This window comes from Trachinotus anak, unplaced genomic scaffold (genome assembly GCF_046630095.1).
Source record: "Trachinotus anak isolate AG129_WGS33_773 ecotype Australia unplaced genomic scaffold, CSIRO_AGI_Tana_v1 ptg000020l, whole genome shotgun sequence".
Classification (NCBI taxonomy): Eukaryota; Metazoa; Chordata; class Actinopteri; order Carangiformes; family Carangidae; genus Trachinotus; species Trachinotus anak.
In genome coordinates this window covers 3,983,270-4,010,984 of record NW_027273871.1, presented here as the reverse complement: position 1 = coordinate 4,010,984, position 27,715 = coordinate 3,983,270, and the positions used below count along the sequence as shown (strand labels likewise).

Genomic DNA, 27,715 nt, shown 5'->3' with positions numbered 1-27,715 from the left:
ATCAATAATGTAGAGACTGAGATGATATGGGTTTGTGGGTAAACTGTGATTGAGCTTGTCAGCATGATGGCTGAAGACCAACTATGTCTGAAACAGTTTTTTACTGTAAAGTTCATAATTTTGTGTGCTTGTTTTTGTTTGGTACCAGTTCTGCCTCGCTTAACAAAATTTGCCAAACTGCTCAGTGCATTATTGTTAAATAAAAAAAAAGGTCTTCCTAAATAAAATATAACCCAAGGGTAGAAGGACTTCTTGGTGTAGAGCAGGAAGTATCTGATCAGGATACATGCATAAGACTCTAATGGACGAATTGTTGCCAAACAATGAATGAAGGAATTCAAGTTGATCCTCAGAGAGTAACACACCTACCTAAGAATATTAACCAAAGATCACAATATAACCTTTCAGTTTTGCCCTGACAAAAGCCTTTGAGGCTCATGAAACAGGAACTAGCCAAACAGTATCTCTACTGAATTCAACTGAGAGATCAAGTGGTTTGTTATGGAGTTCAATCAGAAGTGAGCATATACTGTAATTTAATTTTACACAATGTGTATTCAACATGGAAATACAGTGATGTGAAGGTGACTACAGTCAAGTAGATGGCACAATCTATATTTAAATCCTCTTTTTGGTTTCCCCAGCACCATGCGACACATTATGAGGACCGTCTCTTCATTCATATACTATCACATTGTGGCCTTGAGCAAGACACTTATCCTGCAACTGCTGGTTAAATAAAATGGATCGCTTATGATGTGCTTCAGGTATCTCTCTCTCTCTCTCTCTCTCTCTCTCTCACACACACACACACACACACACACACACACTTAGCTGGCTAATCCAGGGACTCTTTACTATGTATACATACTGTAAACAGAGGATTAACACTCTTAAGCTATAAAGGCAGTGAGATGAAAAGTTGGTGGTAACAGAGATGGTGGTGCGGGTGTTCAGGGATAGTCTTATTGGTAATCTCATTACGCTGCATCGACTCTCTCCCAAGACAAACTGCGAATCATATCAGTCTGGTCTGGTCGCACGCACGCACGCACACACACACACACACACACTTGGGCTAGATTTAGAAACCAGATTATTGATTTGATATGGTGGATTAAAATACAGTTTGACTGATACAAGTTTTTGGACAATGAATTAAAACTTGTGACAGGATGTCCTTCTCAATACCACTGCGTTTAAGTTTAAGTTTACTTTGAGGAATGTGGAGGAATACCCAATAATAATAATAATAATAATTCAGCAGATGAGCTTTCCACAGCTTTTTTTTTTTTTGCCATTTTTAAATGTATTAAAAGTTGAATGTTGTCCAGATACAAGCATCCATGCAAGAACTTTGACTGAATATGCTACCTACAACTGGACAAATGTAACTCAAGCTCAAAGAATAAGATTATGACTCTAACCTTAAAGTAGCTACCAGACAGTTTCTGTGTGACAGATACATTTTGGTCAGAACAAAAAAGTATTAGGATTCAGTATCCAGCCTGAGCTTCGATTGAATACACAATTACTCTGATTAATATTGGGTTTAAATTTGTCGAAGTTCACTAAATGCTGATATTATTGTTCATCAAATGCTGCCATCATTTACGGAAAACAACATCTAGGATCTCAAACAGCACCCAAAAGGGACTGAGTCACAGCTCTCCACCCAGTACGAACCCCCATCTGCAGGATTTGGCTCTGCAAATGCTGTCAAACACGAAAACGTCAGGCGGAGATTTAAAAAAAAAAAAAAAAAAAAAACACAATGTGGTGAGAGGACTGAGACAGAACGAGACGAGAGGAAAAAAATAAATAGCTGGCACAAGGTAGACTGTACATACTGTACCCTCAGAGGTGGCAGGCAGCCCAGACTGGCGAGCCGCCAAGTCCTCCGTACAACAAGCACAGAGAGACAGACAGACAGAGAGACAGACAGAGAGTGAGAGACAGAGTGGAAAGCAGAGGGGAGGGAGGAGGCAGCAGCAGCAGCGGCGGCGTCTGAAACGCTCCACATCCACGACACGCTGCGCATACCAAAAAGCCTCTCCACTCTCTCGCTTCATCTCCCCAATATTCTGTCTTGTCTGAAGCGAGCTGAAGGATGATGGCGGCGGTGGAGGAGGAGGGGGAAGAGGAGCAGGGGGAGGAGGGGCTGAGGTTGAGGGTTTTGGGACTCGGTGAAGTGTCATCATTACAGAGAGACACGATAAAAATCGAGACGCAGCGTCAGACCGAGAAAAGCCTTGAAAGTCAAATGGCGGAGGAGGAGGTGGAGGAGAAAAAAAAAATGAAAAAGAGAAAAAAAAGACAACAAAAACTATCAAAGAAGCTTTGCCTCAGTGCTGTCTCGTCCCTAACCGTCGCCCGTCTCGACAGAAGCGCTTGTCTTGCCTTTTACGCCAGACCAAAGCGGCTATGAATCAACACTGATGTGTGTAACAGTACAGGTTGATGTTGTGCGTCAAGACAGCCCCGCTTGGAAAGAGGAAAAAAGGAGAGAAAGAAAAAAAAAAAGTTTGTGCACTTGCTGCCACTGTTGCTAAAAATACACTGCCCACATCTTCCGCTCAGTTGCCTTTCTCAAGGTGGAGTGTGTGGTTCTTCCTGGAGTTTTCAATGTTTTTTTTTTTTCCATTTCATCTCCTATCAGCAGACTTTTCACCTCATGTCAGCGAGTACAAATTGTGAGTTATTATTAACCTGTTGACATTACAGAAGATTTTTTAAAAATCTTTCCACTGGAAAACCATTCAGGTAATGATTACCTCGGTGTGGTCCGAGCTGACAAAAGAACCTCATGGGAAGACTGTATTTAAGTTCTGACTTTCATCCTAGACCTGTGTTTTTTTTTGTCTCTCACAACTCGTTTTTACCCTTTTCTCACACTAGTTTACTATATAAGAGACAAACTCATAGTCTCTGTGGCCTTAGCATCCCAAAGACACCTGTACCTGCTCCTCTCCTCCCTTGTCAGCTCTTGTCATGGTTTTGAGTTTCATCCTTTGACACATTCAGTCCAGCTGTTTGTACATACATGTTCTCATTCTGCTGTCATTTCAGACCCTGCCACTCCCACCTGCCTGATATTCCCACCAGCAGAATCACCTGAGCTGCTCCTCCTCCCCACTCACCTGTTCCTCATCCCCTCATTAGCTCCCAGTATATACACTGGTCCACAGTCTTTGTGTCTTAGCTCTCCAGTGCTTCACCAACCTGTTTTGATCCTGATCATGTTTTTGACCTTGCCTGTGTTCTTTTTTTCTTTTTTTGATTTTGTCTCAACCCGGCCCTTTGTATTTTGTTTGCGTGCTTAGATTTTTGTATCTTTTTTTTTTTCTAAGTAAAGACTCTTCGCTTTTACATCCGCCTCCTGAGTCGTGCTCTTGGGTCCCTTTTCTGAGAACTGTGACACCTCTAGGGGAAACTAAAACAGATGGAGAAATATGTGCCGCTAACTCTCTGCAATCGATTGCATGATACAAAGGGATTGTTGGCAAATATTGTCAAAAGCTTAGAGATGAAACACATGAATAATATGAAACCAGTAATTTATTTTCTTTGTGAGTGTTGCACTGGCAGCACTTGAAAATGTGAAAAGCTTGTGAAAGCTTTTAGTCATTTTTTGTCATTTTAAATTACTGAGTGCAGTTCAGCTCTATGTGTGTTTTAATTGAGTTTAGCTTTTGCTTATGTTGGTTCTGTTTCACGGTCATTTATCCTGCTAAATGTACATTATCCCACGTGTCTACCCTCACTGCTACACAGGGATGATTTGCACACATACACAAAGCCAGAGGAAACACATAATACCTTTAAATATTCAGATAATTATAGGTCATTCATTTTATGTATAGATAATTGTGGGGAACATATGTATATGTATGTATATGTGTATGACATTTCAGATAATAGAAGAAGAAAGAAAGACTCTTGCGCTGCTGCAGCCTCATTTTTTTTTTTTCTTTGTAATGAGCCTTTTTCATCATCTTCAGTGTTCACTGAAGGACTGCCTGAAGTAAATGTTTGTTAATTGTTACTACAGCCCTCAGACCTCACAATAACTACAACACATACATTCACTGGAAAGGAGCAGTGCTGAGGAATAAGTAACAGGACTCAGCTGGACACAGAGATATAATGTGCCAGTCTGCCAGCACCAGTAAGAACTGGCCTCCAGCAGTTAGTGTTACCATTATAACTACCATGACTAATACAATGACAACATAAAGTATAAGTTTAGGCTTTCCATCAGCAGCCAGAGCGTGGCTCTTTAAGGCTAATCTCCACTGGAGCATGAGGAGAACTGCGCACACACACACGTCAGGCAACAAGTGTCTGAGCACAAGATTAACTTGACTCACCCTCAGCTTCCACTTTGTCATAACTCCTGACTTCATGCTCACTTTTGCCACTGAACAGTACAACACTTTGTGACACAAACATGGGAGACAGCGCTAGGACCAAAGCAGTAGGAACCACATCCTACAGTAGGCGACACACACAAAAAAAATCTCCACAACAGTCGCTCTAACATTTGTTCCTGCGACTGAGCTCTCTCTCCGCTCTGCTCCGACATGTGAGTGAGGAGGGGAGCGCGTATTTGCAGCAGGGGCTGTGAAAACGGGGTGTAATTTTAAAACAAACAGTGAATATTTCCTTGGAGCAACTTTTGTTTTTGACACGCTGAGTTGTGTGCTGAGCCAATTCACTGGCACAGCGTGAGTTTGTCATTCATCTTTGTCACAACATAGCAGGAGTGTCAGCATCCATCTCAGTCATTGTTTAGAATTTGGTGAGATACAAACAAACAAATGATCCCGGCAATTATCTTTTTCTGCCTACTGACAGTAGTTGGCTGGGGGTGGGGGTGGGGGGTGGTGGGGGGTGTGGGGGGAAGGGGGTTGTATCGTCACCGCTGACAATGATAATGCCAAGTAGACAATTCAGGCCACTTAATGTGTCTCACTGGAAAACAGAGGGTACCAAACAGAGGGCTCAATCTCTGAGCCAACTTCAACACATGGATTTGGGATTTTGTGTGTGTGTGTGTGTGTGTGTGTGTGTGTGTGTGTGTGTGTGTGTGTGTGTGTGTGTGTGTGTGTGTGTGTGTGTGTGTGTGTGTGTGCAGAAGGGGTTCCCTCAGAGGTCCCATGGCTTTTACAGTGTCTCAATAAACCATCTGCACTTAGGGCCTTAGGACTGAGGAGCTCTTTGCTGCCTATAAAAGGCGGTCCATGCCATTAAAGCAGTGCTGTGCTAAGTAGGCTCACAGCAAAGGGACTGCTGCTGTGTGTGTGTGTGTGTGTGTGTGTGTGTTTGGGGGTGAGTGTAATAGTGTCAGACTAAACCAATCAATGTGTCCAGTGTTCTGTACTGCCTTTCAGACCTCCAATGTCATGGAGGTGTAGAATGACAGGATGATGATGTGCAGGCACCTCTCGGGTTAAGTTTCCCAGAGCTGCTCAGCTTTACTGGGCTGAAGAGTTATTTAATCCACAAATCACGGAAACTGGGTTATGCTCCACATTCACATATTCAAAACCAGTGTATTTATAGTGAGATAAAGCAAGTGAAAGGCTAGTGATCCCTTTATTCATCTTGCAGACTGCACCATCTTCAGGGTTGATTGTCTATTGTAAATATTTCTATCAAGTAAAAACGTGTTCTCAATGCTGATATACTGTGTATTTATACTGTAGTAAATCAGTCACTGTGAGTCTCTGAATGGATGTTAACCACATTTATGAGGTGCAGCAGTGAAAGCTGCAGTTAAGCTTTGCTTAAGATGATAAGAGTTCTGGATAAATCTGCAAGAAAAAGAGATTCACTCTCCTATTACAAAGGTCCACGCACGTTTACCCCATTTACTTGCAATCATGTATACTTAACATTACTGACCACACTGAAAGCCTGCCGCAATGTTGTTTGTTGTTGTCCATTCATGCAAATTGACTATCAAAAATTAAACTCAAGGACATAAAGCTTGCTTAAGTTCAGGACTGTAGAAGCAAGGTTACATCTTTGGGAAGGAGATAACACGTAGAAGATAAAACTGACAGACAAATGTAAGTGAAAAAATAAGTAATTCAGGAAAACAAGAAAAAAAAAGAAGAAAATAATCAGGCTACTTTAGTGGGTGGGGTTGCGCTGAAGGATTTTGACCCTTGCAGTCAGTACTTCTGAAATCCTGGCTATATCAAGTCTGCCTTTATTTTTTGGCAATTGTATTGTAGTTGTAAATGCAGACTGATTTGAGTTTGAAGTATGCACTGCATAACTACTCATTTAACTTTGACTCAACTAAGCTACACAGTTGTACTTTGTAACATAGCAAAATGAACGGAAACACATGAAAAAAAACACACACAGTATGTTTTGGAAAGTTTCATAAGAAATGTTAGATACTCTGTACATCATTTGCAATAAATGGGTTCAAACATGCAAAAATATTGGCATGTCCCTTTAAGGAGCTGCTTATCATTAGTTTCAACAAAGATTTCAACAGAAGTTCAAATTACCCCTATTCTCTAAATTCGGATTTATATAATTCTTCCTTGACAGCAGCGGAATTCTGAGAGAAGCACTTTGCTTTATAATGCTTCAATGCAACTGTACAGAATGGCAGTAATGAACGCTCCATCGTTCAGACTCCCATCAGACATTCCCTATAATCAACAGTAAACCCAGCCGTGATAACAGGAGCTACTGCTATCTCTGTACTGATTATAGAATGGGGTTGTGGATTTGTGATTTGAGGTTGTTTTTTGTTTTTTTTTTACCTGAATGAGACAGCAAATGCATCCGTAGACGGAGGCTGTCCAGGAAGCTCTTCCCACACAGCTCACAGCCGTAGGTCTTCATTCCACTGTGCATCTTCCTGTTGACAAAGAGCAAAACAAACACTTCATTGTTTGGACTCTGTTGGTTAGACAGTCAGTTTGGAGCAGGCAAAACTTAATGTGCATGCACTTCACTAAAATAGATGTTTGTGGCTCTACGAAAGCGGCTGCATAACTGATGACTTTGAGCAGAGAAAAAGGTTCGGCCTTTTGCTATTGGTGGAAAAAAAAAATGTCACACTTCATCAATCATAACATCAGCACATAACAATAACCACTGGTGTAACAACCCGTCCAACTACCACACATATTCTTCTGCAGGGAGCACCAGACCGTGACTTAGTGCTGTAAATCACAAGATGCTATTCAAGCAGAGGCATTATCAACTTCCTAATGCTATAAAGAGAAATAGAATGATTCATTCAGGCAAAGCAGTTTGGTGTATGAACCATTCACTGGCCACGTTTTGACTTCTGCTCTCTAAACCAGAAGGTGATGCGTAGCTCGCAGCAAAATCAGATCTGCAATGAATTGTCTTTTTCACAAATGGACAGTCATTAGGATGTAACGTAGTTTAAGTGCACAAGTTCAGACAAGACCAAGGGTCAATATTTGATTATGTGGTAAAAGGCCTTGAAGGTTAGGTAACTAAATAACATCTGACAGCATAAAGTCCATCCTCACGACTCTCTCTGTTACAAAATCCTCAAAGACCCCACGGCTCGGTACAAAGCATATTATTCTTGAGAGATATCTGAAAGTGCTCTAAAGCAATTAAGGTGACACGAATTGCCAAACAACTGCCATAGTGCCTTAAGCCTCCTGAGAACTTCAAATACCTGGCCTTGAGAGAGGTACACAAAGGCCCACACACACACACACACACACACACACACACACACACACACACACACACACACACACACACACACACACACACACCCATGATTATAATGATTGTTTTTCAAGTTGGTCCTGTTTCAGATTTGACACAATCAATAGTCTTCCAAACACAAAGGCTCCTGAGGTGTCTTTTTTTGATGATAAACCTGGATTAAGAAATTAAAACCCTTTATTTCTTGGGCAAATAATAATATTTAAGTAATGCTCAACACATTAATTCAAAGCTGGAAGAAAATATACCCCACACATGCATAGAAAAAGCGCCTGATTCTACAGTCATGTGAGTGTATGCCTGTGGCAGACGAAGCAAGACAACGTCAAACAGACAGATTTCATAGTCTCCATCGTCAGAGTCAGGTGGCGCAGAGTGATCAGCCGAGTGCATTCTTGGGGAAACAATGCCCTTGATAAGAGATCCGCTCAACTTGGGTGAGATGACAGCCATCCATCTTAGCGTCTCTCAACAAAGCCGCAGAGGAGGAGGTGGTGCCACTCTCCCAAAACATGACTGATTGATGTCAGATGTCGAATGCAAATTGATTTACAGCTCTCTTCTGCGCCTCGAGAGGGGTAGCGAGAGACAGAGCGAGGATGAGACCGAGACAGACGGAGTGAGATTACACCGTTTCCTATGGCAATGGTTCACGTGACTTTGGCGACACTTGCTGCAAAACACCCTTGAAACCTGACATAAGAGAGTGAAATGTAAGAAAATGTAGTGAGGTTGAAGAAGTCATGATAGCCATTGTGGTGGTTAGAGTTTGTGGAGCAACCTTAGAAACCTAAGACAGAATGATGGCCCTTTGGCAAGAAGAGAGTAATTAAAAGGCCCTATAATTGCCAAATGCCCCCAATAGGACACTTGAAAAGCCAAAAAGGGAGAGAAAGTTATACAGAGAGGCATGAATGACACAGCTGGGAAAGGAAACAATACTCTCACACTGTTAGATATCAATCTGTGATGATGCAGAGCAGGAGTTATATCAATCTAATATACTCTGTGTGAAATATTTCCACCTCCCCCTCGTCCCAGAATGCCCTTCTAATACCGGCAGACAAATCTAAAGATGTTGTGTTCAATAAAAAGCAGGCACACATGCATAACAATACGGCATCAAAATGCAATCATGCTGCTGTTGCTTACACATATAGCAGGACAGATCAATAGCAATTGCACAAGACTGGAATATGTAATACAGATACATGGCATTCTGGCCTATTACAGCAACTGCCAGCTGACAAACCGCAATTCCTGCCACCTCTGCATTGTACTCTTTGTCTATGACTGGTGCAAAAAGCAGCACTAGACTGATGCCCTTGCGTTTTACCTCTGAGAGACCAAAGCCCGACCTTTCCCACTGATGTTTCAGGCAGATAAAAAAATATCTTAATGTAATTTTGCCTTTGATGGGTTTTCCACGTGAGTGAGACAAATTCCACAACAAACAACAAAATGGACAAAGGATTGGAAGAGGATTTTTTTTCCTTAAGGTTCATAGGTGATGTACTCACACACTTTTTCTCTGATAAGAGGAGAAAACACGCAAGTGGTAAACCACAACACAACACACAGGGAGCACAAAGCCTTTCAAAGGCCTTTTGTATCCCTCCTCAATCTGACCATTGTGGCCCCCAGACAGAGCACTGATAAGGTATGGATGGACTTATTAAGGCCACTTGAAGTGGAAGCAATGCCATGTATTTTCACCGCAAATGCAGTGTTGATGAGCAAAAGTGCAGTGTGTGTGTGTCCTCAGCTGAGACTGTGTTGAATTTATCTGCAATGGCTACCACTGCCCAGTGAAATAGCACATTACTTGATGTTCAACAGAATGTTAACAGCACCTGGTCCAGCTATTTAGTCTGTTAAAGCAAAGCTGAGGACGTTTAGAAGAACTGTGAAACACTAATGATGCCCTTTCTATCAGCATTTAAATGTCTCTAGTCTATATGATATGAAGTAACTAAAAATATATGAAAATAAGATGCAAATTCTGATCATTTGCATTAGTAGCTCATGTACCGAGTGGTGTACAAAGGTTACACACAGGGGCACAAGATGAAGCAGTGACTTGTGATGAATAAAGAACCTAAATCAGGGGAAGTACAATGATCCAAAAAAGACTGTTGACAAAAGCTAGCAAGCAGCTCATTGTCAGCCCAACACAGACTGCACCCACAAAGACTAACCACATTCATAAACTGCGCACCTTAATTGACTAGTTTTTTCTTTTGCATGAGCAGCTCTGCCTGCCATTTATATTCTAGTTTTATAAATAAAGAGATGATTAAAAATGGAGCCTTTATTTCTGAAAAATATGATCAAATAGATTTGACCTGTAGAGAGGGACACTAGATACGACAACAAGGTCACCTTATGGATATGGATGTTTTCGACAGAAAGTGACTCCATCTTGTATGAACCACACTTAATTATAGACAGACAAAGGTGAACTCAACCTTTTGGAATACTGTGGAGTACGATGAAAATTAGACAACATTAAGCATCTTAGGGGTTTTTCAAATGCCTTGAAATGCTTTGTGTGCCTAAGCAGAGCTAATAATATGCTGTAATTCAGCTTCAACAAGGTTTAATGACATGTAAAAGGATCCTAAAATATTGTCTCAGCTCAGTGATTTATTTCGGATAGACCTCTCCACACACACACGCACGCACGCACACACACACACACACACACACACACACACACACACACACACACACACACACACACACACTCTCAAATCCCATTGTAACTGTCTGCTTTCATGTTGTGTGTCTAAAATAGATGATGAGAGGTGTGAGTGAGTGTCTGTGTGTGTGTGTGTGTAGTGGGTGGGAGATTAGGCAGGGAGGGTGATTTGAAACAGACTGACTGTAGCCATTAAGGAAGTTCACATAAAACTCTCTCAGGCCATTTACTCAGTTAATAATCGACTTTGTCCAACAGTCACTTTTGACAACGGCAATAAATTTTAAATTTATGTCAACAAAACATATGCTGATCACCTCGTGCGGTGTGCTTCCTCGTAAAAGGCAGCCCAACCGAGGGCTGTCTGAGTGCATGTGTGTGTGCGTTTGAAATGTGAGTCGATTACAGGCCTGTGTTATTGAGCAGTAACAGCTTGCCTCGTGCAATTCAGAACTTTCTTTTCCCCCGATTTTGCCGCTGGACTTGGTCTGCCATATATCATAACCAGCACTGCATTTGGTGAAAATAGAGACTCAAGATTCCCACCTGTCCTTTTTGCTCCAGTACGATGGTTAAAATTAGTCAAAATAAGCTGATCTACTGACACACTACAACAAATAAACCGACTGAAAGAAAGAAAAGGCCTCCACAGTCCTTTGATGGCTTTGAGTCATCTAGATTTCACATGATTGGGCTTTGACAGAGGCAGTGGATCTACTGCCAAACCTCATTAAATCAAATGACTCTGTTTGGAGCTCACGCTGATGCCCTCTCCAGCTCACATCAACATTTTATATCACCACATCCAAACTATTAGACAAAAAAAGAAAAGCCAAGCAGGCAACGCTTGATGACTTGCACTTATTCCTCATTGCTTGCCCAAAATCTATTTCTCCCTCAGCGGCCTTGAGTGTTACTCTCTATCCTCATATATCCTTTCATCTTTTATTTTTCCATTTTTTTTTCTCCCTTCCATCCTCTGCTCCTGAGGGGAGCTATAAAACAACCTGAAACGATGTTCGTAAATAAAAGCTTTGGAGAAAGAGGAATGGAGGGTTAAGATGGAAAGAAGAAAACACTAAAAGATAAAGGGAGGCAATTGATAAGAGGTGGTAAATTGAGGAAAAGCCGTGTGGTGTGTGTGTGTGTGTGTGTGTGTGTGTGTGTGTGTGTGTGTGTGTGTGTGTGTGTGTGAGACTGTTTGTTCATTAGTTCTGTGAATCAGATGAAACAGAACTGATAATTGGTGGAAGGAGGGCCACTGAACAGAGCCTAGACTTAACTATCACAGGGATGTGAGAATCTCACGTGGGCATCTGACACATTTGGTGACAATAAAAATAAGTTGTGAAGGACATTTACTTGCAATGCCGTTTATCTGTCACACTAACTGTTAGCTTGGCATAAAACACACAAAAATTCACCTTGTAAGTGTTTTTGTTTCTCTCTTAAATGCGTTCTGTGCTCTTGAGAAATCAATATTTTCATATTAACAATGAAGCAAATGATTATGTGTATCCCAGTGTGAAAGGGACCACTGTAACAAACCCACACTGAATTATCATCTAACGCTGTCATTCTACTTTTAGCCTGTTTTATGTCATCGTTTTGGTTCTTTGGCTGCAAATGCTGCTCTCAACAACCACAACAGTTACAAGGCGATATACCAATCCTGCCTAGCACCAAATGACAGGCAAAGACAGTGACTAGCTGGTGACAAAACTAAGGTAAAAGGACAGTGAAGTGGACCAATAGTCAGAAACACCAATCTGAATGAATGCTAATGTTTCCCTGTGTCTGAATGGGAATAAACGACTGTTTGCTCACACATTTGCTTAAACAACTACCACACTTTGAACAATATATTTCCATTATGTTCAATATTGCAGAGGTGTTCAAAAATCACTATCACTAAAATTTCTAGGTGCTGCCTGAAACATGTAAAAAATATGGGTGTGTTAAATCAATGTCCATTACTTTGTGGCATGATTTGTTCAAAATGATAAAATATTACTTGTCTGAGATGTCTGACAATTCATATTTTACACAGCGGTTTTAGACCTTGCAGCGAAACACAGGAATGCCATCGTTCAAATTCTCAGTAACTGTGTTAGTAACTAAAGTAAACAAATTTACCAAACCAGAAGAAGACAGGGTTGTTTCATTTCACAATCTGAAGTTTGTTATTTCAGTTTTGAATATTATTTGTTGGACTCCAGGTGTACTGGCATTAGCTGCAGGCTATTAACTGCCAGACTCTGCTCGTGTAGCTATTTGTTTATGCGGCTATCAACATTTTGGTTCTTGATGAAAACAAGGCACAAACACACAAAACTCCAGCTTTGCTGCAGACCCGATTATTAACAAACAACACTATTCAAATATCATCTGTAATTAACAATGTATTTATACTAATTCCATCAAATATTCAAGGTACAAATGGAACTGTAATGTGAAGCTAGCATTAAAGTAAGCAAGCGCTTAGAACCTGGCAACAATCACCCAACACCCAACGATAGCAGAGCATGAAACATGACATTACCAGCAACACAGTCAAGCAATGCGCTGCAAACAAAGGTCAATAAAAAGCCCTGAGATTCAAAAATTATGAAGTGGGATAATGCACTTTAGAAGTAAGAGCCCAACCAATGCTGCATCCATTTGGGGATAAAAGCACAGGGTGAAAGAGAACCACTGATGGACACACAACTCCCTGTCAGGGTGGACAAAGCCGAAATGATGCACGAGGCGATTCAGTGACACTTTGGTGGCTGATCCTAATGCGGCCATAAGCGGCACATTGTGCCGCCGCCACCTCTTATTTTGGTTTTCTGACTGAGGGAGATGGAGAGGAGGAACAAGGGACTTTTTTCAACATGAATTTCCAGTCCATTAGGAGGCTGACCATGCCACACAGGCAAACATGGAGGGAGAAGAAAGCGGGTGAGAGGGGAATAGTGATGGTGGTGTTTTGTTGAAACAAAAGGATCATCCAGACGAAAGGGAAATTTGGATGGAACTAAGAAAAAACTGCCCAGGTTTAGAGATAAAAACACACAGTAATGGCAGTAAGTAGTGGCATTTCAGACACACACATCTTGTCTAGTGAGGCACCATGTGTGGTTGTTAACATTTACATGGATCCATTTTGTGACAGTCTGGCAAACCAGGTGAAAAAAAAGGCTCCCTTTCTGTCATTTTATCCTTGCTTTTAAGCCTCCCCAATTCGATTGCCCTCCCACACCTACTCCACCCCTCTGTCTTTGCTCAATCAAAATGTATCAGGCAGGCTGGCGTAACACCGGTCGGCGTGGGCTGTTTATCCTGAGTCCTCCTGCACATATCAATGACTTGGCCCCCGTTGTCCCCTGCCAGGGAGACGTTCATATAAATTCAAGCCACACACGCGAACGCCGAGGCACTCGTGTTGAGCATAGATGAGTAGCAGGGCGGGAGGAAAAGAGGAGAGACAGGAGGATGGGGAGGGAGAGTGCCACTGCCTTTCATCCTCACTGTGTTATTTATAATATTGCAGACACCACCACCCCCAAGTTTGCCCTGGAGGCGTCTCGAGAGAAAACAGCTATATCATGTTCTCGGGGTGAAAACAATGAAAAAAAAAAATTAACAACAGTAAACATGTTCCCTTGCTTGAGTGACACCGTCCCTGTCGCAGCCAATCAGAAACATTTATGTCAACAGTAATCATGGTGCCAACTTTTGGTGGTGGTATGATGCATCATTTTGGTGGATCTGATCAGTGCAATTTATATAATGAGGGTAACTTTGACAGCTGGCTGTAAGCAGTTAGATTAATGATATCCACAAGTTTCATTAAAATCCAATCAGTCATGTCTGAGTTAGCCCACAAGAGGTGTCCTCACCCACAGGACTAATTAATGCATTGCACAAACTCCTAATGGTGTTACATGTAGTTTAAAGGTGCTTTATGCAGCATTTCGTGTCTCCAATAAATCCTGTCTCTTCCTTTTTGCCAACATGTGTCCCTGTTCCCTGCTACTTGTTTTAAAGTGCAAGAAGATGAATGAGACCTGAGATGGAGATGGATGATTAGAACCAGTGTGCGTTGCGACCTGAAACATTGCAGTGTGAACGCAATTTTCTCAATAACGTTCTGCATTATTTAATATAACCGTCAAGTAATAAGGTTTGAGAATTTGAAATATCAGCGTCTTTCTAAAGGCCTCGAAACCACTTTCAGATATAAAATCTTAATTCATCTATTATGGTTTCATTTTATCAATTATGGTTTTTTTGTCATTGAGATGTGTGTCCATGTGTTTCTTATGATTGTATTCAGACATGAGAGGGCTGACAGAGCCACAGTGTTCGCACGGTATCTGACATCTGGCGTGCAAGAGGAAGAAGCGGCGGCGCTAGAGAACGTAATGATATGAAGGAATAAAAGTGTTGTCAGGCTGCCTCGCTGAGGGATTTTAAAAACTTATTTTGCCATTGAAGCCTTAATTAATGACCACTGTGCGGGGACGCTCGCCCTGCCTCGCACAGTGAATTTTGTCATCACTTTCATCATTTATTAGATTGGAAATTCTGCTGCCTATTTTATGAAAGCCTGATGATGGAGCGCAATTGTAGAATGACAAGCACTTACTTTGCATTTACTTCTTACTTGTTCACTTGCTGTATGTGATTGTCATAAGTTTGCCCATGTGGATTTTTTAAAACTCTTTTGCCTCCTTTTAATGACAAGAATCTCTTCACAATAAAATGAAAAAAATATATAATTTGCAGTGTTTTTTGGTTCGATACACTGATTTTATTTCATTGTTTATGCGTAAGAGATGGTAATTGAGTGATATCAGACCAAGTCAGTTAACACTTAAATTTAGAAAATGTTATCAGCAAAATCTGCTCCTCAAGGTCAAGAATGAGACTCCAAACTAAAATTGTTTGGCATCTCTACTTTCTTTTTTGTTAAGTTTACCTTAGTTTTAGTAGCAATAAAATAATGTGAGAAGTAACAGCTCCTATGTCACTGCTTTTTCTGCTAATTATCACCACCCAAGCATGATTGCTACCTAAGCACACACGGTAAGAAGCGCCTTGGTTGTCAGGTAAGAGAGGGGGAATAATCCAAGAAACTTCTAATTGTGCTTCCTGGGCAGTAAAAAACTATTTCAACCTAATCCCACTTAGATACCTGGATTCCCCCAAAGCTTAGAAGGTAGGATTCACTCTCTAATACCCTAAGTCTTACTCAGGAACCTATTTCAACCTCTCTCCTACAGTTCCACTCAGCGTGAAGTGCTTTCACCCTTTGACAAAGTCCTTTTATTCAATAAGAGGTGACACTGAAGAGAGAACATGACCTAAAGGTTGCAGTTCAAATCCACAATGTGGCAGGAGAAAATTTTTACAGGAGAAAAATTATCAAAGACAGTTAAAAAGGAACCTCTTTGGCAAGACACAGAAACTCCAAATACTAAAGGGTGTTGTATTCAAACTTCTCAGCGGCCTACTTGAGAACAGATCGTTCAAGGAGAGCACTTCCTGTATGCAAGCGTTCAATCTTGTGATTCACTTCAAACTGAGACAGGAAAACAAAAACTGTTCACAACAGTAGGGTGCTGCTGCTGGAAGAACCCACATGCAAGTGTTTAGTTAGCCAACTCACTTGTAAAACATGTTGGTTAAAACACAATAAACCTAGATTTTCCCTCCTATACTTGAGAGTTTTAGAGTTTGAAAGCACTAAATGATGATCCTGACCCAAAAACTACTGGAAAAACAATGCAGCAGATGACTGGAATTAGGTACCACAGAGGCTACGGCCCATCTCTGTGTGGCGGTACAGGGTGAGACAGGTGTGAGCGTGTATATGCGCAGCTCCCTGCAGTTTCTCCCCCAGGTCATTACTATAAATGACAGTGTGCTCTTAGTCAACCAGCCAGGTTAAATAAGGATTAGAGGGATAAGAAGAAAATAACTCCATACTTTTGAGGGCAGCAAATGGGGTTTGCAAAGTCTGCAACCAAAAGTATGAGCTCGGTTTGCCTGCAAATTATTTTGACATCCCCAGCTCCCCCCTTGTGTGATAACGCCTTTTTTTCCCCATTTTAACCAGACCTAAAGACACTTTCACTGAAGTGTTGCAACGGTGGGAACAAAGACAAGGGAGAGCGTGTAAGATCACATGTATAAAGTATTTCTGTTAAAGCCCATCTTTGAGACAAACACCAGCCCCGCTGCTCCTTCTTCCCCCTGCTTCTCTTTTGGTTTGTGTATCAAAAGACCTTGCCATCTCAAAATAGCACGTCAACATTTCTGTTTCGTCTTGTTGTCTCTTTCTTTTTTTTCTTATTCTCGACAATGTTGCCAGTTTGCTAGATTCCTGTTTTTCCTTTGCTCCTGCCTTCTTGATCTGTGAGAGGTTACATCGCATCGAGTGAGACGGTTGGCTCAGGCATGTCTGCGCCTCTGTGTGTGTGTGTGTGTGTGTGCAGTAGCAGAGCTTTGGTGGTCTATAAAAAGCAGCCAGACAAAGTCTTCCCTCTCTCCTCATGCATTATGCATTGGCATCACCTTCCATCAAGTGGCAGAAAAACCTCAAAGATGTCTAACTTTAGCTTCCATTCTGAAAGCCAAACAGAGGAGGAGATGTGTTATTTTGACTGCCACAGTCGAGCTAAGCACCTGTTACATCAATAAAAGCTGCATTTCGCAACAAGAACGACAAGAACGACTACCTGTGTGATGGCAAGGCACTCGCAAAAAAAGCAGTTAAATGCAGATAGTAGCGGGGGCGTATGTGAGTAGGGAAGGAGTTCAGATTAGATTAGATGACACTGGATCAAACTTTGACCTTGTGGAGAAGTTTCGGCTTTGCTGTGCCAGGTAACAGTAAAGGTAGAACCAATATAAACAGCTTCAGGACTAAAAAAAAGAAAACATGTTACTTTGAGGAAGTGTTTTTCCACAGGAATGGTGCAATGGGGTTTAACAATACTGCAAAAACAACTGAATTCAACATTTTGATTAATAAATGTAAAAACGTACTAAATAGTTGGAAGAGACTGTGTATCTGTAAACATGAATCTGTAAACATTAACTTAGGGGGAAATAAGAGCTAAGTGCAACGTACATGATAAATAAATCTAAAACTTCCTGTGTAGTTCAGTGTCAGCTCCACAGCTGGTTTGATTTCTCTTTGTTGGTCAGTGTGAAGTTTTAACAGGAATATGCGCCCTGCTTTTACTGATCACAGTCTCATAGGCTGATGTTGTAATTTTCCAAATAACATAACAAAGACCTACAAAATAATAATTTGGACTTTCTGAAAGCCAAGTAGTGACAGAACTGAGAGCAGGAGATTTATGCAGTGTCAAAATAAAGTCTAGAGTATAAATACTCTAAATAAGAAGGCTATGTACAGTATATGTGATTACAACTATTGCTGTTCACCAGATGTTGCTTATCTTGGGAAAATACTGGCGCGCGGTCAATATTTTGTCGACAGCTGAGTCCCAACTTCATAACGTTACTCAGTGTAAACACTCTTGTTTGTCTGGAAACCGGAGACGGACCTTGTGATTTTATTTTTTTTCCAGGCAGCGCGAGCCAGAGCAGACCAGTTGACAAGGTGATTATTTTGCTATTTGGACACAGCTCTCAAACTATTATGCAATGCCTCTGAGATTGATTTACTGTATGCCTCGTAACACACCGGGCAGATCACATTCTGGGAAAAAGATAGTGGCAGGCCACTGTGTTTGTGCGCCTCAGTGTGTGTGTGTTTGTGTGTGTGTGTGTTTGGGTTTGTGTGTCTACCCATGCAAAATAACACCGATAAGATTTTTTTTTTAGCAGAAATGACTGTATCTACGCAGAGGAAAATAAAAGTGTTTGAAAAAGAAAAAAGAGAAGATTGCTGGGTTTATTTTCACACTTGAGATGGCCGCAGGCAGGTTGTTTTGATGCGTCTGACCTCGTGAACTTGTGAGTGTGTGTGTGTGTGTGTGTGTGTGTGTGTGTTTGCAGCGCGGCTTGGGGAGGTTCAGGTGGCAGTGATGGCGCTAAGCCATCTGCACTGTCATTCACTGCACGTCCGCCTTCCAAGAGCTGCACAGCACCCACGGGCGTCCCAAACAGCCCCAGCCCAAGCTCTGCGGGGCTGCTGTAAACAAGTCGCTCTCATCTCAGGGACAGAGTGTGTGTTTGTGTGTGCGTGAGGGCGGTGAGACTATGTGATACTCTGCTATGTTCCTGTACATATCATAGTGCCTCTAACAGCAGTGTTTGCTTCCTTTTTGATGATGACTTTCCACCAAGATGTGCACGTTAAACAAATGATGTTCACAACTACACTTTGTATAGACCAAGTATATAGTAATTATACACATTATACTTCCTGTACATTCAGTATCTGTGGATTATATGAGTATATGAAGAGAACAGTAAAGTAGAGTAAACTCATACGAACAACACATAAATGCCTCATTTGCATTTGTTTTTTTATAGAAATGTTTTTAACCTACTCAAGGTTACATCATGCAGGAGAAGTATCTGGCCTGAAAGTGTTTCAAACAGATTCATTGTTCTACTGTTTTTCATATTACATTTACTTTTAGGTTTTTCCTTTTGTATTTAAATACTTTACCCATTAGTTGATTAGCTAATCAGCAGAATATTAATGATCACTTAATCATATAAAAAGGAAAACATCAAACATTAGCAGGTGAGGATTTTCTTCTGCTTTCCTCAGTTTTATATCTTATATCTATATCTTATTTTGACTTATTATTGATATAATAAATGTTTTTGGTAGTCCTCATCTTACATACATTATTAATTTTGGGTTTTGTACTTTTCTGCAAATGTTCATAAATAAAATAAAGTCAAAGAAAATGTTACCCTTATGGGGAAAGAACTGTATTAAATATGACTTACTACACACTAAGCTAACTCAAAGGAAGCAAAAGATAATGAAGCATGACAATTGCTCCTATTTCTGGCAGCCCCCTGATATTCCCTGGAGGTTCCTAAACCTGACTTTGGGAATCATTGGTGTATGTTATGTAACCAGAGCTTGCTCAGTTCTTATTTATACCTGATGTCTCTTCTTTGCTGCTGTGAAAAGGCAACATCCTTTCACTCGTCTCATCGTATCTGACCTAGAACGAGCAGTTAACTATGGATAAACACATTACCTATGACTGCCACAGCTTATATGAGTACATTCATCTCTGCACAGCACCCTATTAACGGGAGAAACTTCAGCGTGTGAGTATGACAGCTGAACAGCAGCCAGTGAATGGAGTGGGCGGTCTGTGCCAAGAATTTCTGTCGGCTTGAATCAGTGCCTTTGCCTGCACAGCGGAGGGCCATGTGAGAGTTTGGGTTTGTGTGTGTGTGCGTGTGAAATATAGCTAATAACAGAGTGCTCAGTGGCTTTTCCCCCCTTTTATTTATTCCACCAGTGCTGTGTTGTGCTGGTCCATTTCGTGTTGCCTTGTGGCGGTCCCGTTAATGATGTTGGTGTAATGCACAAAGTATTATTACTTATGCACCAGGTAAACTATGAGACTCAAAAGGGCAGGGTCTCAGAGGTTTGGGGTTTTAATGCTGCCAGGCACGTAACTTAAAACCAATTTAAAAACAAAGCTGTGAAAAAAAGCCATCTAATGATGTTAAACTGTAAATGATCATAAAAAAAGAAAGAGCAGCAGCAGGTGAAACAGTAAAGAGCATGAAGGTTTAGTAAAGGAACAGAATACATATTGTTCCCCTCAAGTATAAAGAATTCAGCACAGAAAAGTGGGTGAAAAAATAAGACACGAGGAAACTTTTAAAACAAAATTCCTTTAACACCCTGAACCTGGAAGATTTTAAGTTAGGTTATAAGGACAGATCAACACCATGTATCGGGTCTGTGTCACTCCAATGTACACAGAGGGAGGGGAGACCGTGAGACAAGAGCTGCAACAAGAAAAGAGGGAGAGAGGGAAAATATACTGTGTGAGCAAAAGGATAAAATATGTGCTGACAGCTTTTTGGCCAGAGGGCTAGAACACTGAAATAGTAGTGTCTGGGTGTCAGGCCGGGGTCGCTCCCTTCACTCGAGAGCAGACTTTCCCCGACCCCGGCTAGGAAAACATCACACAGCACTACAGTCAACTGATAATGTAGTATCTGTCAGATAATGTACTAACTCGTCCGAATGTGACACTAATGCACCTTGGAATGGGTCAAAACCATGGGGAGGGCTGTCAGTTGAATAAAATCATTTATTTATCTTCTGGATTTAGCAGGGATTGTTTCTCCATAAACAATAATGAATGAACAGTCTGGTGATTAATGGCACATTTTACACTTTGGATAATGAAATCATTTAGTCATTATATTATTCTGTCAATTGCTGCAATGACTGTGGTGTGGTGTGATGCTTTGGACCGGCATTGTGTGTGTGTGTGTGTGTGTGTGTGTGTGTGCGTGCGTGTGTGTGTGCGTATGTGTGTGCGCGTATGTGTGTGTGTGTGTGTGTGTGTGTGTGTGTGTGCGTGCATGTATGTGTGTGTTTGGGGGGGGGGGTGTGTGTTGCACCTCTTCTGTACAACAGGTTAGAGAAAGTATAAAGGAAAAAATCAATATGACTGCTAATGCTGTGACTCACCAGGTGCTTGTGTGTGTGTGTGGCTGCGTGTGAGTGGGGGTGGGAGGGCAGACAGGGGGGAGGATGGTGATATAAACAACAAACAGAACCTTTAAATGTTCTCCATGGCACAACCTGGTGTGTGTGTGTGTGTGTGTGTGTGTGTGTGTGTGTGTGTGTGTGTGTGTGTGTGTGTGTGTGTGTGTGTGTGTGTGTGTGTTTTTGTGTGTGCTAACTACTGGGGGCAGGTGCTACAGCATGTGTAACTCAACAGTCATAAATTAGTCCTGCTCACTGATTTCCAGCATTGTCCACAGTGATCTAAACTTCTGCTCAGTTCACTAAAATCCCTAAAAAAAAAAAAAAATACTGAGAGCATGACCTCAGTGTCCCTGAATGTAGTTAGAGCTTAAGTGATTACAGGGCTTCACCTGCAATGAAAGAAGCCTGCAAACACCGAAGTGTCTTCATTGCTCTTGAATAACACATCAAACTGCCCCTCAGACTCTGCAGAAGTGAACCATTATGCAAATATACCACAGATCCACAAGGTGCTTATTGACAGTATGCACTGGCTCTAAAAATAAGTAATTACATCGTAAATGTATGTCACAGTTTGATAGAAACTTTGATGACCTACTATCTCACAGTGTAGCTCAAGTATAGTGAGAGTCGGTGAAAGATGAGCCTGCTGGAGCCGATCAGGAGATTCAACTGAAGCAGGAAACATATTTATGAAATATGTGGATGATTTTGTTTTTGTTTGCTCCTATAAATTCAAAACTGCAGCTTTAAGATATGTAAAAAGGTAAACAAACACACACACACACACACACACACACACACACACACACTCTCCTGCAAAATCCTTTTGGTAGGAAAACTATAATTTTTCTCTTCCAGAACAGCAAATCAAACAGCTGCTCAGAAGATGTCCCAACCTACTTGAACAGAGTGGGCATCTTAGCGTATCTCACGGTTGGTTAAATATTTGCCAGCTGGGGTGCTTTTCTTTGCTCTGTCTGTGTGTGTGTGTGTGTGTGTGTGTGTGTGTGTGTGTGTGTGTGTGTGTGTGTGTGTGTCTGTCTGTCTGTCTGTCTGTCTGTGTGTGTCTGGCCTGCTTGTCATGAAAAGCACAGTTCAGGTGCTGAATCAATCATACATGTAGATAGAATCCAATAAGCGAGGAGCGAGACTGCAGCTGGGGTCTACGGAGACACGAGACAGAGAGAGAGCAACTATGCCCATGTTGGCAATGCTCGCTCTATCGCCCCATCTCAGCAGATGCCATGTTACAGAGAGGGTAATTAATAGCCCAGTGGGGCCTGGGTGTGGATCGCCAAGACACCCTCTCACACACATGTGCATGTGCACACGCGCGCACACACACACACACACACACACACACACACACACACACACACACACACACACACACAATAATAATGTCTCCATTTGCCCCCTGGAGCAGCTTTGTGCCAACTAGCCTTTACCTCATTATGCCAATCAAATCGACCGGGGGGGTGCGGAGGGTTGAGGGGAGCGAAGAAGGGAGGGAACAAGCTGTCCTTTCTCATTCGGCCTCACTCACTTTCACTGTCACTGTGTTCATTATAAAGAAAGATTTGATCTTAATGAGAACAACGTAATCGCACTGAGCTGTCATGAAATGGCCACAGCGCTCTGTGTGTGTTTTTTTTTTTTTTCCTCCAGATTGTACCTTGGTTTGGTAATAAGCCACTCACCACTCCTCTACTTCCAAGAAGCTAAAAATGTCGGATTTACCAGCTGCCAATTCGGAGCCACACAGGCTGAGCTGCAGCTGGGTTTTCACAGTTCACTTTGCCTCTTCCCTCTAAACTGCGCAGGGTAAACTATTTACAGTCCGGGTGCCAGCGAACTACTTTAAAATAATAACAGGGATTGAAATGGAAACAATCTCACAACTGAAACTTTTTCATGTCAACTTTACTTTTAGAGCTAAAATCCCCCCCCCCCAGTTCACATGAGTTTGTGTCAGCTTGTGTCATTGGGAGGACGTGCATGTTGTCTGCACAGCACAGTTTTTTTTTTTGTTTGTTTTTTTTTTTTCTTGGAAACTTATCCTGATGACATAACGTCAAAAACTGTAGACTGAACCGATTCAAACTCTTGATCCTGAGAGAAAATGATTTGCCAAAGACTGTGTAAGCAAAAGTCAACAGGTTCAACATTCACCACATAAGAGAGGAAACTATTAACTGTAAAACTTTTATTGGATGTGGAGTCAAAAACCTAAAATTGAAAAGGGAATGTTTTCACTTATGTGTTCTTGAAAATGTGTTGATTGATTTATAAATTGTAAAGAATACTATGTTAATACTTTACCATATAACAGAATAATTACCTCGAGCTCACCTTGATCATGGTATTGAAGGTTTCAATCAATGATCTACTGATGTTTTTATATGAATATTTTTAATTGAATCAAATACTACATGTAATGTGAAAGGTGGCACTTGTAGTGGTGAACCTACAGCCTCTTTTAGCTCATTGTTTTGGTTTTATGTATGTACTTTAATTTGGTTTTGTGGCCCACTCCGCTACAAGGCTAGCTTACGTAAAAAGGCTACATTAAACCTAATGTTGAGCTACCGGGAGCACGGTGAATAAAGTGGAGCCGCAGATATTTTCTCAGAGGTCGGTGGAGACCGAACCACAGCTGAGAGCAGAATGAATTGCAGAAACCTGACTCAAGTGAATGCTAATGGGTTTGCTAACACAGTAGCCAGAGAAACTTTGTTTTCTGCCTACTAGTGGCCACAAGTTAATGTATTTCTATTTTTAATCTGATTCCATTAGCAGTCTTAGAACAACGAAACGTGATGAAAACCTTTGCCCAACAGTAACTATCTGTGACATTTCATCTATATGTCTAATTTTCACTTCTCAGTGGCAAGTGATACAACAACAGTGAGTCACATCTGTAGCCATTTCATAAAAGCTTTGACATTTGTTCGACTGTTCCTCCTCCTCTGGCTCACAGGATGATTCATTTCATTTTCATTCAATTTATTTTTATAAATGGTTTTCAAAAATAGAAGAAAGATAGCCACCATGACAGAAGAGGTAAACAAAAGCACACCATCTACAAAACCTTTACACAAGAACATCGTAGAAAACTCATTTTTAGCAGCGCTGGTTAAATGATAAGTGATGTGCAGACAGAGCAGGGTGAAAACCTCTATTTTCTCATCTTTTTGCTTTTAAAGTTTTGTGGATGCCGTACATTTTCCTTCGTTGTGTTCACCGTCGCCGCCACTAAAAAAATCTAAACGCCCTGACCTGCCATCTTCAGGCAACAGGGGAGGTATAAGGAGATGTACTTAGTGGCAGCCAGCCTCTGCAGAGGGCCTTTTTTGGTGTCAGGACAGTGTTTAGGCCGTTTCGGTAAACTGCATCGGTGCATTTCATCCCCTGTAGCATCATTGAAATCAGCCTCTTAACAAACACATCTCCATCCTTTTATATTGTCGCTGACCCACTCTTCCATCCAACCCCATTCCACCCCCTAGAACCCACTGCCACCACCAAACTCCTCCTGTGTGTTACCCGAGACAAGCAATTTACCTTTTTTGTTGTTTGCCTGACCTAGAGAAAACAATTTCAGAGGGGTCTTCCTGCGCACTTAACAGCCCTTCGTTTGAACAGGTAAAGGCGACTGGCGTGCCACAATGGCTTTTTTTTCTCCTCGAAGATGAATTGGTGAGCTGTCAGCTTCAGACAGGCCGAGTAGCAGTGTTTCTGTAATGGGACACTGGAAGTGTCTTTGATTAATGGAAGAGCCATACTGAGCTGTTAGGGAACCCGCCGTGGCCCAGCGAGAGCGATTGAGCGGCGGATACATGCCGACAGATGTGCAAGGGAGCGCGGGCCTCGATACCAGCAGAGGAGGAAGAAAAGAAAGAGGAGGACTAGCAGATAGAAAACAGTAGTCTGCCTGGCTTTAAGCCATTTTTAACCTGAGGCCTGTTTTCGCATATTCTTTCATCAAACAGATTGATTTAGACCCAAATCTTGTCAATCCCTTCACTACAGAGCTACTTACAGCTTCCCTTGCTTTGCTGCAGCTCTGCAATCCAGTTATTTAATGCTTTAGAAATTAAAATGTCAGAAAAAATATGAAATGATTTTGAGATATACTATAATATAATGTCCAATACTCAGTCTTATCATAGAAACAAAGCAAACATTTTTTATAAGGATCCCTTAAATGTGGTTATAACAGTGTCTGTTCTCAGAGGAGAATTGATTAGGGATAAACTATTATCAAAACATTTCAGACATATTCAACCACTACTTGCAAGGCTGTGAATTCAACTTGCTTTCATCCTTTTTGGCAGCGAGCTACTGAGAGCAGCCCCGCAAAGCCACAAAGCTGTAGTCAGGGGACACCAGCTGTCCTCCAACTTTTGGAGAAACCCTTAAAACCAAAGTAAAAATGAAGGATTTTTGCAACTGTTGTTTTTCCCTCAGTCTATACTGGTAGGAGAAATCTCAGCCAAGAGTGAGATGTTTCCTTACTTCTCATCTCAAAATACATTTTGCACAGTGTCTCACAGATTTTGTTGTCTTTAGGCTCCAGCTGGTAAACAAATCCAGGAAAGGAGAATGCTCCTCATGTAGAAAACAAAAAAAAAAAGTATTTTATTCCCCTGTTATTAACCTGAAACCCATCAGTGCTGGGAGAAGAGGCACACAGGAGCACAGAGCTGTACTGTAAACACGAGGATCTAATTCCTCCCTGTGCAAATATGTCAGAATAAACACTTTTCGTTGAGAACAGCTAAATAGACTTATGTGGAATTTTTTTCCCCCCTCGCGAAAGATAGCAAAATATAAATACCCGCATTTTAGATGCACACTGATAAAAATGGAACGAAATCATCCATCCATGACGACCGCTGTTTACAAGACAGCTGGAACAGAGGGTTCCAGGCCGCGCTCTCGCCGCTTTTTTGTATGGAATAATGCTTGTTTATTGGAATTGTGGCCTTGCTGTGTTTTAAATGGAAGGAACAGCACTTTACAAGGTAATTAGTCAGGCTATAATCCTCCACACACGCACGCACACATGCACGCACACACACACACTCTCTTCCTTAAAACACTGCATCCTAATACTATCATGTGACAAACCACTTTTGTCACCCTTAATTCTTCCTGAAATGTGTCATGCAAAGCTCCAGAAAAAGGATGGAAATATTTAGGAAGTTAAAAAAAAAAACCCTGATGAATAAAACAACCAGTACCTGCATTTTAAGGTGGTATGACACTTTCCTCTACTTTTGTGTAAGTCCTCTTTCTGTCTCAACCTCATTATCAGCTCTAACAGGGATTGGAGGGATTTTAGGTGAGGGCCATTGTGGGGGTTGGGGATGGGTGTTTATGTTGGCCCTTGTTTCCAGGGTCGGGAACTGTCCCGAGGGAGCGCATTCCTCACCCAGAGCACGACTAAAGGTATGTGAACCATCTGGACAAAGCCATCGGCCACAATAGCCCTACACAGAACCGTCCATGTGGTCCGACGGCCAGCCAGCCCTCTCACACTGTCGGCTTTTTCATTCCCCCTGGCGCTGGAGGCATGGCGCAAGATATCCATCGGCTCCACTATGGGCCAGCCATCACTTCCACTGAGTGTTTGTGTGTGTGTGTGTGTGTGTTCAATGGTTCCTTCCTCCTGGTTCAGCCATGGTAAACAGGGTCATTTGTGAGGCCCACTGTGGTGCCACACAACTGTGTGGATGTAAAGAATGCTGCCAAAGGTCAACATATCATCAGCTGAGGGGTCAATGAGACGATTGTTGCCTTATTCGCTTGTTTTATCGCCATTTCACATCATCATATGACTCTCAAAAAGGCATACATACCAGCCATGAATGCACAAGTGACAAATGAAATGCCTGCTCACCATTTCCTTCCATTACAAAATGCTGATTTGAGTGAATATAAAAGTGCCAGGCCAAGCTCTGGCACAGCAAATCACACTGGTAAGGGCTTTTGGAAGCTATAGTAAAGGCTCAGTTTACCAAAATTACTGAAAAGAAACATATTTTCTCGATTCACTGGTGTCTAGTCGTGCAGATAGTTTTGGTTTAATTTGGCAAAGTTTGACAGATACCTTGAAATCTGGACAAATAAAACTACCTGCATGGTTAGGTACTACCTGGGGTAAGTCAGAAAATCAGTTTTTTTGTAGTTTGGGTGCACTGCCCATTGAAAGCCAGCGCTGGCAGTGCCAGTACTGGTATTCAACATTCATATATGTGACATTTTAATGATATAACATAACAAAGATTGGGTGGAAAAGCCTCAGAAACAGCACTGAGACTGTTCAACTCTCCCCTGAAATGCACACATTATGAAATGACTTGAGGGTTGGCAGTGTTGTAACGCAGGATGACCCAGGACACCCACACAAAGATAGAAGCACCTTGGGATACATTACTGCCTTTACAAGACAAATTAACTTGCCAAAAAAAATTCAAGCACTTCATTTAATAAAATGAGAAACAAAAGCCAAACTTTGAGGCTGATATAGCTAATATATACGACTTCACATGTTTCAGCCTTTTTATCATAAATTGCCTTTAACCCTAGAA

At 41.6% G+C, this 27,715-nt stretch overlaps 1 protein-coding gene across 4 annotated transcripts in view; it reads right to left on the bottom strand.

The window, feature by feature from the left end:
* Positions 1-27,715, bottom strand: part of zbtb16a (zinc finger and BTB domain containing 16a) — a 167,066-nt gene that overhangs the window by 84,545 nt on the left and 54,806 nt on the right. For all 4 annotated transcript variants that reach the window (XM_071506568.1, XM_071506567.1, XM_071506570.1 and 1 more), the window contains one exon: positions 6,789-6,886. In XM_071506568.1, coding sequence (XP_071362669.1) covers positions 6,789-6,886 — 98 coding nt within the window. The remainder of the gene's footprint in view (positions 1-6,788; positions 6,887-27,715) is intronic.